Raw genomic sequence first — 12,762 nt, forward strand, 5'->3', positions numbered from 1 at the left:
AGAGAAATTCAGATTAGGAGCAACATATTCTTCTTAGCTTTCTCCAGCAGAGGAGAATGGTGTGCAGGTATCCAGTGGCAGCAAATCTACAGCTTTGTCTTTGTGCACTATTGGGCAAAAAGCCAACATCCCACCTCCCAGGATAAGAATGCCTTTTGCATTCAAGAACAGGATTAGACAAATAATAAGGACAAATAATACGGCTACAGAATTCCCATACAGCAGACTAATATAAAACGAGCACTTACTTTAACATCAGGTCTGGATGGGTAACTGAAATGGATGTTTCTGAATTCAATTTCTCCTATAAGTCTGTCTGGTTTGTAGCCTTCCTTAGAACTGCTATCTATGAGTCGTTTCTGGAAAGAGTTTAATGATACAATCTCTGGTTATGACACTTCTGGAACTGCTATTTCAGATAGATACCTTGTTCTCTCCTTCACTTTCTCTGCTGCTGCTTTACACTGCAGCACACCATGGCAGAGCTGCTGTGTTTTACTCACATGATGCCAAATGCAGGGGTACTGTGAATTCTACTTTGACAAATATAATGTATTTCCAAACACAACAAAATCCATAGCAGATAATCTGTAATTGTAGAACTTATCTCTACCACTTCGCAGCCAAAATACGACCCTCAGCAATCCACATGGGAGGATTTTATACTGACATGAATTATCTAGTGCTACTTGTTTAAAATATTCTATATCCACAGATATCTAACTGCTGCATGACACAGGAAGACCAAGGTAATAACAATGTGGAACCCCTTTTTTCATAGTAACACCAGCACTGCTGTTTTATGTCACTATAGCTTTCAGTTGCACTGTCAATCTCTTCCTTACCAACTCACCCTTCTCTCCCAAAATACCCCAACCAACACCCCCCTCATCCCCCTCCCCCCCAAAAAAAAGGAAAAATCAGCTCACTAGAATAGAATAGAATAGAATAGAATAGAATAGAATAGAATAGAATAGAATAGAATAGAATAGAATAGACCAGGTTGGAAGAGACCTTCAAGATCATCGCATCCAACCTAGCATCCAACACCACCTAATCAACTAACCCATGGCACCAAGCACCCTGTCAAGTCTCCTCCTGAACACCTCCAGTGACGGCGACTCCACCACCTCCCAGGGCAGCCCATTCCAATGGGCAATCACTCTCTCTGTGTAAAACTTCCTCCTGACCTCCAGCCTGAACTTCCCCTGGTGCAGCCTGAGACTGTGTCCTCTTGTTCTGGTGCTGGCTGCCTGGGAGAAGAGACCAACCTCTGCCTGTTTACAACCCCCCTTGGGGTAGTTGTAGAGAGCAATAAGGTCACCCCTGAGTCTCCTCTTCTCCAGGCTAAGCAGCCCCAGCTCCCTCAGTCTCTCCTCATAGGGCTTGTGTTCCAAGTCCCTCACCAACTTCGTTGCCCTTGAAATGAAAGCCTCTGCAGATGCATTTTTAAAATAATACTGCCTCACCATTTGCCCTATGGAGTTGCAAGTCTAATACCAATGAAAGCCTTCCTAAATCTCAGATGCTCATGCCAGGTCTCCCAACATATGTTGTGACACATAAAGAGGCAGTTTTCCTGATGTAAATGGAAACATTCTGGGTTTCAGTTGCAGGCATGTATGGGGTTTATGGTTTAGGGACTGTTGAGTGTTTTTGTTATATCTCTTGAGAAGAAAAGAAAAAAAAAACACCTGAGTGTGGCTGAAAGACCTTGTGGTGGTTTTGAGAGAAGGGCCTAGCCTTCTCTCCCCCACAAAGAGGAAGAAAAACCACAGCTAGCCAGCCGGAGAAGCAAGGAAAAATGCTATATTTTACAAGCAATTTGGGGAATGCAGGATATATACACAATTTACAGTATTTACAACATATATGCAGAAATATACAGCAAAGTAAAAAAAAAAACAATTATACAGGAACGAAATTCCCTCCTCTGGAGGAGGGTTCCCCCCCCCCGTACCCCCTTCTCTCCCCTTTTTTACCCAAAGAGGGTTAGAAAGAGAGAAAAAAGAGCAGTTATTAATTAAAGCAAAGTGTTAGTGGGCCTTATCTGTTCAGGGTTGCTCTGGCAGGGAGCCCAGAAGCAGACAAGCTGGAAAGGGAGAAGGAAAGGAGCGAACTGAGGAAAATCCCAGCTGCACCTAAACTTAAAACTGCATTCTGCCAATCCACCAATGAAATTAGTTTAGAATATCTGATTGTTTTCATTAATATTCCAAAACATTCAACCATAGCGTCCAAGCACTGTCTCTTTTCTTAAAGGCACAGCCTCAAACGGTCACAGACCTCTTTTCTGTTTAGAGACTTACCTTATTGATGACCTGATACACTTCATAGGCAGCTCCACGTGCATTAGCCACACTCTCCAGGTTGGGAGCTGCCTGGCCCAGGGAGAAGGCTCCAACAAGCACAGAGAAGAACACCTGTCGGAGATGGAGAGAAGCACCATGGCAAACAGGTTACAAAGCCACCACTGTCTGGCTGTTAGGTGCCCAAGTCTTTCTAGAGCATCCTTCCCAGGAAAGCTAAATACAGAAGTGAAAGGTGCATTTCACAGTGGCTGCTCTTCACTCCCCATTTCCCCACAAGTGAATGATAACTACTGACAGGTGCTTCTGTGGTACAAATGACTTTTCTTTTTTGTCTTCTTGCATTTTCTATCATTCACAAGCAGAATAAATCTTTTTTCTGTTGCTTTCCAGATGCTCCAAAACTTCAGATGCTTGCAAAATTTAGTCCACTTTTTCTTTTCTTTTATTTTTTCAAATTGAAATCTCACCTGTGGGACCAATGCACAATGAACTTTATATGCTGTGAAGAACCATGCAGAGAACAGCTTATCAGAAGTCACTCAAGTGTGAAATCTGAGCATGTGGTCAAACTTTTGATGGCAAGATGACAGCTATATATCTCAAAACATTATCAGCTGAGACATATTGGCAATGTATGGTAAGCACTTGCAAGTGAACAGCAGAATGCACAGAAGATATTGTGCCTAAATAAGATGTTGAGGACTTCATTCTAGTATCTAGGTAGAGTTTTTTGAGCAGGTGCTAAGCATCAGCTGTAGATTGCTCATCCGGCCCTACAACAGGGTCCAAGACAAATGACAGCAGAGCAGGTGCTCTCACATCTACACTGATTAAAGTGGGAAGTCAACGTGCCCTATCCAAACTCATTGTACCAAGAGTTAGATAAAACGAATGCTTTCTTTTAAGTTTTTTTATACCAAGTGATTTTTTTATATCAAGTGACTTTTAAACAGCTAATTTAGCAAACACTTGGTAGAAAATAGAGGTAATTATGTACACCACTGACAAGTATTTCCACAAAGTTAGAGAGCATTTATTTCAAAGCTGTGCTGCTGTACTTACAATTAACACACGGCCGATGTCGTAATTCTCATCCTCAGCAGTGAGCTTGGTTCCATACCAGAATGCAAGTGCATAGGATCCAAAGATAAAAAATTGTGAAACACCTAGAGATGTATTAGTAGTAATGGATTTTTTTATTCCAACACTTTTAGCCATCTCCAAGTTAGCATCATATCTGAAAGTGGATAAGGAAACCACTAATTTGATAGGTACCGCATGCACATTCTGACTGATATTTCCCAGGGTCCCACTTTTTAATTAAAAGGATTTCTATTATAAAGTGTTTGAAAGTCTCTCAAAGAGAATACAGATTTTTCTGACAGAGGACTAGTAGGCATATAATTCCCTTGACTAAATCTGTTCTGATGTATGCTGACAACTTTGTCATACAGACATGGAAGACACATTTAGAAAACAACTGAGTAGTGTGACTACATTATCACGATGGAAGACACAATGCCACTCAAGCCACTTGCTTGTATCAGTCCTGAAGGGAAAGCTTGAAACAGTTTTAACATTACATGTCAAAGACAAGAGATGTTCCTAGGAAAGTTCCATCACTGTGTGGGTGTTTTTTTATACATTAAATGGAGGTGAAGTTATGGAAGAAGCTGGTCAACCACGTCAGAAAGGAAAGGCTTTACTGGCATGGGGTTACCTGGATACCAGGTTTTGTTTGTCTCTATACCTTAAGGAAAATAAAAAAGTATCTCCTAGCAATGGATTTTCAGACACTGGTAATTGCAGAAACCAAGAAGATGGGGAGGGGGGGAACAAGTGATCTAGGCCATCTTGAATGTTTTTTTCTTTACTGTGTAAGCAGAAAGTGTCTGAATATTGTTGCAATTACAAGATTGTCAGAGCTCAGCCCTTGGAAGCAGACAAATGCAGGAGCAAGCTGTAGGATTCTGAGCTAAGGCTGCCACCACCTTAGAAATTTTGCACAAGACCAGGGGAAACAGGAGACATGAACAAACGAGAAGAGATGCACGGACCGTATGGATCGGTTCTTCTGGTTTGCCTTTCCCAACTTCATGGCATTGGTGATAATACAGAATCACTAACATACAGAATGTTATTGTCTATGCTTGTTCAGTTACCTAGTACATGTGTGAGTGAATTTGTGGCCAGACATATTCACCTCACCTTTTACATGTGATTAGGACCAACACTAGATTGTCAGCTACGAGTGTTATTTACAAATCACTGAGGTAATAAAAGCCAGTGATGCAATCTCACTTAAGGCTGTTATCCAGTGAAGCATAGATATAAGCTCATTAATCAAAGATCAAAACATCAGTACACATGTTCTGAAAGTCAAGCAATTAATCACATGCTTTGCTGCATTTAACTACAAGGTAAAGATAACCTTCCCACCACTTTCACTTTAAATTCAGCTCCAGATCTCCATCAGAGGAGAAGTTTAACTCTATGCTGCAGTGATAACACCAAGTAGTCTGAATTCACTAAGTCTATTTACATATCTTCATTTTCAGGTGAGTTGTCCACTTATAGAAGAATAAAATGACACTGAGAGGAAACTCAAAGCCCCACAAACCACATATCCAACCCTCAGCCAAACTCTTTTTCTGTATATTAAATAATTATTATGTCAAAATCTTACTTTGCTAATGCCTTCTGCTGTCCGTTGAAAGCCACGACAGTCCTGATTGCTGTCAAAATTTCTTCTGCCACAGCTCCTGCTTTGGCATAAGCAGACAGCTCTTTAGCTGTAAGGGATGCCAGAAGCTGGAAAGTTGAAAACCAGATGTTACTGCAGCCTATTGAAAGGGTGGGCACACTATACTGATGAATAAGAATAATCAAGATTCAAGGCTCAAAATGAGGTTTTAGGAGAGAGGGAGTCAGCACCTCTTTGAGCCCTGAATTTCCCCATAAACCAGCTCATTCTCTCATTCTGTCCTCACTACAGGGAAAGAATACACAAGCATCAGATGGACTTCATGACTAAAGCCAAAGACAGCCTATGAACTACACTATGGTGTGTCTGTATGGGGAAGGGATCAGGGAGGTGTGCCAGAGGTTTTCAGAAACTAGAGTATCAGTAGGCATTGAAATAAGCAAGGTGGTCACTTTCCAGCTTCTAATGTTTTTCTTCATAGCTCATTGGAAATGCTTCAAGTAGAAGAAAACCCCAAATCCTCTAGTATTATAAGTAATCACTCAGGAATACAAGCCATAGCCATTAATGTGACTACAATGGATAAGAGGGGGAAAACGTTTTCCTGTCTGAAAAAGCAACCTCTCTAGATACTTTGCTAATTTCTATCACCCAGTTAGCAGTATATCTATATGTATGTGTGTGTGTATATACATGTACACACACACACACATACACACACGTCTACTCTGTACACAGCACAAAACTTGGTAGAAAGTTTGCAAGAGGTGTGCTATTGCATAAATGCAGATGGAAAGAGCCTGAAAAACATTTGTGTTGAGGCAAGACTGAGGGTCACGACTGTGTGGCTGGGCTTCCCAGAACTCTGCATGGGAAAACACTGTGCAAGGAAGATGCTCTGATGCAGATTACCCTCTCTCACAGGGTATGAGAACACAGTACATAGGCAGGAGTATGACTTGCAACTGTGTGCTTGGGAACCCAGAGAAAAGCTACAGGAGGAGCATAAATCATGAAGTAAACATGGGGCTAACCTGCCAACTTGGAAACCACTCTAGTTTATGCCATTCTCTCCCTTTCTGCTGTCCATAAGCATAGTAATGTTTTTCTGGTTTGCTTTGTTTGTTAATCCCCACACACTTACAGCTGACCAAACTGCTGCTGATGCAGCAAGCAGAGGGCTGACGGACAAAACCACCAGTGTCAGCTTCCACCCGTGGATGAATCCTATAACAACTCCTGCCACAAATGTGGCAAAGAACTGCACAAATATACAGATCTTGTCTCCGATGCCTTGGTGGATGGTGTTGATGTCACTTTAAACAATAAAAAAAGATTTGTTAGCTTTGAAAGTCTTTCGTTCTGACTCCCTCCCACCCTGTTCCACGCTGTGTGGCCTAATGTCAGAAGCTTTGCCATTTTCAAACTGGCACAGTGAAATTTCTAACCACAGCTACTGAACGGTGCCATTAGTCTTTTGTGTGGTCAAAATACAGCAGAAACCTCCTATTTTTTGGGACTCATTTTCTGTATTTTCCATCATTTGCTGTTTCTATGCCCTGTCACTAGGTCACAAATGACCTAGTTTCCTTACTGAGCAAAGCAAGTGGGCAGCCAAACAGTCCCCTCCTCTCCCATGACCATCTCCAAATGATTCTTTCCGCTCAGCTCTATGATGCATTTTTTTGTTCTTCATTTTGGCTACAGACTCAGATCAGAGGTTCTGTCAGAACAGTGATTATTTGGAACAACCTCTGCCTTCCATAAATACTTTCTTCCCCATTTTCTCTTCCCAGCAAATGCAGGTATTGGAGCTAAGAGTGGTTTCTTACACCATGTAGGACACAGCTCTGTCTAAAGCTATCTTAAAAACACAACCAACCAACCAACATTTCTCTGTTCATGAATCTAGCACCGTTGCATCTTGCAACATACAATCTTCATCTCTAAGCCTATCTAACTCCATGAAAAAAAAAACAACTTCAAAGACTATGACTGGATGGACTCCAGACTGAAATCTGGCTGGATGTAAATGTAAATTCATTTCCATACAATAAAGTGTCAGAGCTTTCAGTGTAAACTAGTTGGAGACCGCAGAGCTGTTTATCAAGCCTCTGCCACATACTTCACTGACATAAGGTGGCCAACATCAGGCATTTCACTGCAAAAAAGCCCTTGCAGTGCATACCTCATGGAAACTTCACAAATTAAGCTGAAAATTATAATGAATTTGATTTTATCCCTCAGAGCTGTAATATTTCCACAGTTTAAGACCAAATTGGTTTGTTTACTGGTTTTCTTTGTTGTTTTTGTTTGGCTTTTTCCTCCTTTTTTGGGGGGTGGGGAGGAGGGCAGGGACAGTGCTGGGAGGGCACATGCATGTGTTAGTTTATGATGGTGGGGTTTTGTTTGTTTGCTTTAAAAAGCTCTCTATAGGCTATCCCATTGAGAATAAATAGTGGAGTTTCAATGTCACACTTCAGGGGGTAAAAATGGAAGAGAGTCCTCACTCCGTCAATCTGGTGTTCAGTGTTCCTATCTGGGTAGTATCAAACCAAGACATCTCCTGATGCAGCACTGCAAAAAAGAACTTCTGCCGGATCCTTGCTGCCTGCCTTGTAGCAGCGATCAGAAACGTCCACACTTGGATGGTGCTCAGGATCAACACAGCAAAGCCAATTGCCACATAGTAGTAAGCAAACCTGTGATAAGGGAACAAAAGGCCATGTGACACCACTGTAACTTGTGAGAGACGTTAGACACGCAAAGCAACAATTAGCTTTCGTTTATCCCACCAAAGTAAATATTAATGCCCGCGATCAATTATTCAGAAGGCTTTTTGTGAACACAAACCCTGCTCAATGGGATAACACAGCGAAAAGTATTTAAATCCCCAATTCCCCTTTTACAGAATAACTACAAAGACTCTTACTTTGTCATTTCACCTTCTATATCTACGGTTGAATTTGATGAACAGCTAACACTAGTTACTGAGGTATCTGTGGGGAAGAAAAAAAAGAAGCAGCAGCAATATTTGTGAACGTCTTATACGGTAAGCTAGGGTCATGATTTTGGGAACTGTATTTTGCAGGTAGGGTTTGAGGTAACACAAAATCATTTCACAGTATCACAGTATCACAGTATCACTTAGGTTGGAAAGGACCTCGAGGATCATCGAGTCCAACCTATCAACACAGACCCCATGCCTAGACCATGGCACCAAGTGCCACGTCCAATCTCTTGAACGCCTCCAGGGTCGATGACTCAACCACCTCCTTGGGCAACCCGTTCCAATGATGAATGACTCGCTCGGTGAAGAACTTCCTCCTCACCTTGAGTCTAAACCTCCCCTGGAGCAGCTTGAGACTGTGTCCCCTTGTTTGGCAAATGCACATTTATTTTTAAGGAACTTGTAGTAATTAGTGCCTGACAAGTGTTGACACGGACTATCTCGCTGAAGGTGAAGTGCATTCATAAAAAGATCACCCAATGCACTGCTTTTGTCCTGGTCTAGCTATTAAATATCGATTAAAACAACTGGGTCATTTACAGCAGGACAAATTTTGCTCATTATATACTTGTTTAGATGTGCACCAGTGCATAGTCTGGGGGAAATAACATCTTGGCCCCTGTAGGAAAACATAACTGCTATGCAGAGAAGTCCCATTGTAAGTTTTTTTACCTTCCGACACATTAGATTTCACGCCACTCAGCACAAAGCTGTTTGTCATCTCTCCAAAGACAATGATCATAAGTGGCAGTCCAGTACCATTTGCAGCAGCTGCCAGCAAACCAATTACCATCAAAAGGATGTCCACCCAATCAGCATAGGAAAACTGTGCATTAACAAAAAAATCCAGAATTAAAATTGTGCCTGGCAGTTCAGATATTTGTTAAAGTACAGCAGACTTACAGAACAGGCTTTGTTTCTACCCACATATTCTAGGTAGCAATAACAGTCCAACTGAAGGTAAACTCAGAACATGATACTGTATTAGGTCCCATACATCTTTAAAAGAGTACTCAGAAAAGCTGCTAAGGGAATATTGGCAGGACAAATTATTCTTCCCCAGCTCAGCAGTAGAAAACCCTGTGTATGTACTACATGTTTTCTAAGTGATGATCTTCTCTGTACAATTTTGTGTTCCAGTTACATATTTACCAAGGTCATGGGATCACAGGATTTTAGAGGTTGGATGGGACCTCCGGAGATCTTTGAGCTCAACCCCCCCTGCCAGAGCAAGACCATATAACCATATAATCTAACACAGGTCATACAGGAACACATCCAGCTGGGTCTTGAAAGCCTCCAGAGAAGGAGACTCCACAACCTCTCTGGGAAGCCTGTTCCAATGCTCTGTGACCCTTACAGTAAAGAAGCTCTTCCTCATGTTGAGATGGAACTTCCTTTGCTGTAGTTTAAATCCATTGCCCCTTGCACTGCCTCAGGGCACAAGTGAGAAGAGGATGTCCCTTCCTGCTTGACTCTCGGCCCTCAGATATTTATAAACATTTATTAAATCCCCTCTCAGTCTTCTCTTCACCAGACTGATAAGACCCAGGCCTCTCAGACTTTCCTCGTAAGATTTGAAATGTAAACAAGAGTAAATCATTGACCAGCATTTGGATTGTACCACCAGTTGAAAACGTTTGTACTGGATCAGCCTCAGCAGGATTGATCTTCATCCTCCAGCAACACTAAGGCTGAACTGCTGTCAGTGCTCAAAATACACAGAGGGGAGAACCTGACCTAACCAGCCAAATTTTAAAGAGCTCTATCAGTAAGTCTCAGGTCTCAGGCTTCTTCTCAAGTTTTTGATTGCCTATTAACTGCATTTCATAAACATCTCACAATGATAAAGAAAAGAAAATAAAGCAGACCCTCAAAAACTGGGCACTAACCAGTTCAAAAATGCCAACCACCCGTTTCTTGTGCTCTTCTTTTTCCTTCCTGGAGAAAAAAAAAACCCAAAAGATTAATCAACATCTTTTTTTTTTTTTTCTACCAAAGAGATATTAAACTCTTCACCCATCCACCCACCCAGTACATCATTAACTACAAAGAAAACCTACATTTTTTTATTGGGCTTTAACTGGTTGCTCTGTTCAAGCTTTTCATCGTGTTGGAAAGAAGGGTTGTCATAAGTGTTGCATGCAGATCCTGTGAAATAAAAGGAAGATTTGCTTTAAACATAACCACCCATCCTTTTTACTAATTTCTTGCAACTTTCTCTGCTGATTCTCTTTCATTTAAGGCTTAAAGACTGGTTATTTCCTCCTGTTCTTGGAACAGAACAGAATGCAAACAAGGAAAAACCCCACTGAAATAAGTGCAGTTGCTTAGAGTGGACATTATAATTGCTGTAGGTAACATGGAACAGTTGTAAAGTCATATCTTTGCCAGCAATAACTATCTCTATTATTCTTTTTTATTGCAGTAGTTGACACACCTCACTTCCTTTGTGCCAGGAGCTTCAGAATTCTACACAAGAGAGCAATCCTACCCCAGAAAGTTTATGATTCTAAATGCATAAAATGGGATGTAATAAATGTATAAAGAAGCTGGTGAGCAACCACAGAAGGGAAGCAGATATGAATCTCATGGGAAGAAAAGTGTTTCGCACACAGCCACCCTCAATTTACATTCACCTTAACTTTAGCCACTGACTCACTATGAGTAGAATGTTCCACACACTGTTTTAAATGTAATTATTAAGACAAGTATAACATGCTTCCACCTTACTGAGCTTATCTTGGAGCATTTTCATGCTGAGGCTAGGACACACCTAGATGGTTTTGCCCATGTAAATGATTTTTGTTGAACTTAGTAGAATGATTGAGGTGTCCCTGCCCACAGCAGGGGGTTGGAAGTAGTGATCCTTGAGGAGCCTTCCAACCCTAACAATTCTATGATTCATGCATAAATGTTTTCTAGGTGGTGGTTTTAGTTCACTGGAAAATCATTTTATCTCCTCTGAAACTACTAGGGCAATCAGGAAAGTCTTATAATGCACTTCAGATTTGGAACTGTGGAATACTTTCCTCAAATATACACAGAGCTTTCATGCCTGTGGCTTACCAGCATCAGAGGGCTCTTTTTCTACGGAATTTATGTAATGGTCCTTCATGGTTCTTCTTTGTTGTGTGTTTATGAGATAAAGTCACATTAATCAAAACCTGCATTTAGAAAGAAGACAACAAAATATTTAGAAATATTTGAAGAGTCCATGTGTTGACATTAAAATGTTTGTGTGTTTTCCCATGACATTACAGTTTAGCCTCAACAATGTCTTATTAAAAAAACCACCACCACCACCAAACTCCCCCCAAATTGATCAAGAACTACTTTTGATGCAAAGAACAGTACAAACTATTACAAATGAAACCTTGCTCACTAGTCTGTTTTTGTAGTCTTTTATGCCAAATCCCTAAATCATTCATATCCAAATTACTGTGGATTATCTACTACAGAACAGAGGATTTCCCTCATTATCTTACATTTGACTAAAATTTCTTGAACACATCCTGACACTATCACGATTATAACCGTAAAGACAAAACATATGTCGACTTCATGCCATACACCAACTAAGCCAGATTTAGACGGGGTAGGTAACTGATGCTCCACATTTCCCGAGGCTTTTCTTGCTGAGATTGACAGGTTTGAACAAGAAAAAAAGGCAAAACACAGCACATGACTCTGAAACAGGCTAAAATAATAATGAGCCTGGCTAAAATAATATAATCAGCCTGATGGAAAATAATTTTCTACTTTTTTCGTTACTATTTTCTTTTTTTTCCTCTCTCTCTCTTTTTTTTTTTTTTTTTTCTGACGGATTTCTGAGTGGTTTCCCCCCGCTCCCCGCCTCGTGTTATTTCAGCTTACCTTCACCCCCCGCGCTGTGCCTATACGCGTGGGTGCCCCCCACGGCCGCCCGGGCGGGCGCGGCTCGGTATTCCTGTCCCCGTCCCCAGCCCAACACGATCTCGTCGGTCCGGCCCGCTCTGATCCTGGCGGGGGCGGGGTGGGTCGCACACCCGCGCCCCGGCCGTGGCTTTATAGCGGCGGGCACCGTCTCCCTCCCCTCGGCTCGGGTTTCAGGTGAAGGTCGGTGCGGTCGCCTGCCAGGAGCAACCAGGGAAGAGGGGCCCGCTGAGAGATTTCAGAGAACCGCAGGACGGTGAGGGGTGGAATGGACCTCAGAAGATCATCTAGGGCTAGAACAGGTTCACCCAGCATAATCATTCGAACAGGGCCGGGCAGGTTTTGCATTCAACCTCCACAACCTCTCAGGACAGCCTGTGCCAGTGCTATGCCACCCTCAAAGTAAAGAATTCTTTCTTTATGTTTGTGTGGAACCTCCCACATTCCAGTTTGCATCCACTGCCCCTTGTCCTGTCAGCTGGACACCACCGAGAAGACTCTGGTTTCATCATGCTGGCTTTTGCCCTTTGGATGCAGGTGTTAATTTTGGTCCCTGCTGCCCTCAAGCAGCCTTCAGGTCTCTAGACCTGCACACCAGATACAGTGAGCCACTCAGCCTCATTATACCAGAGTGCTACCTTAGGTCTCATCATTACTTAAATCAAAGGAATTTTACTTTGGAAAACTATGCTGATAAACAGAGGAGACTCAGGGGTGACCTTATCACTCTCTACAACTACCTGAAGGGAGGTTGTAGACAGGCTGATGATGGTCTCTTCTCCCAGGCAGCCAGTACCAGAACAAGAGGACACAGTCTCAGG

General features: G+C 42.0%; 1 protein-coding gene across 3 annotated transcripts in view; it reads right to left on the bottom strand.

Moving 5' to 3' along the window:
• The window catches only part of ABCB5 (ATP binding cassette subfamily B member 5), a 41,769-nt gene extending 29,667 nt beyond the window's left edge, over window positions 1-12,102 (bottom strand). The window contains exons 1-12 of one of the 3 annotated variants that reach the window (XM_068152462.1): window positions 11,903-12,098; window positions 11,096-11,193; window positions 10,090-10,177; window positions 9,919-9,967; window positions 8,699-8,852; window positions 7,949-8,015; window positions 7,527-7,718; window positions 6,161-6,332; window positions 4,999-5,123; window positions 3,375-3,549; window positions 2,310-2,423; window positions 249-359 (exon numbers count right to left, since the gene is read on the bottom strand). In XM_068152462.1, coding sequence (XP_068008563.1) covers window positions 249-359; window positions 2,310-2,423; window positions 3,375-3,549; window positions 4,999-5,123; window positions 6,161-6,332; window positions 7,527-7,718; window positions 7,949-8,015; window positions 8,699-8,852; window positions 9,919-9,967; window positions 10,090-10,177; window positions 11,096-11,144 — 1,296 coding nt within the window. In that variant the 5' untranslated portion in view covers window positions 11,145-11,193; window positions 11,903-12,098. Of the gene's footprint in view, window positions 1-248; window positions 360-2,309; window positions 2,424-3,374; window positions 3,550-4,998; window positions 5,124-6,160; window positions 6,333-7,526; window positions 7,719-7,948; window positions 8,016-8,698; window positions 8,853-9,918; window positions 9,968-10,089; window positions 10,178-11,095; window positions 11,194-11,902 lie in introns of all 3 variants that reach the window. The other 2 variants (XM_068152461.1, XM_068152463.1) reach the window with 2 other exon arrangements.
• Between the last annotated feature and the right edge of the window lie 660 nt (window positions 12,103-12,762).

Source organism: Melanerpes formicivorus, unplaced genomic scaffold (assembly GCF_026170545.1).
Source record: "Melanerpes formicivorus ecotype bairdi unplaced genomic scaffold, bMelFor1.0.p_v2 SCAF_23, whole genome shotgun sequence".
NCBI classification, from domain to species: Eukaryota; Metazoa; Chordata; class Aves; order Piciformes; family Picidae; genus Melanerpes; species Melanerpes formicivorus.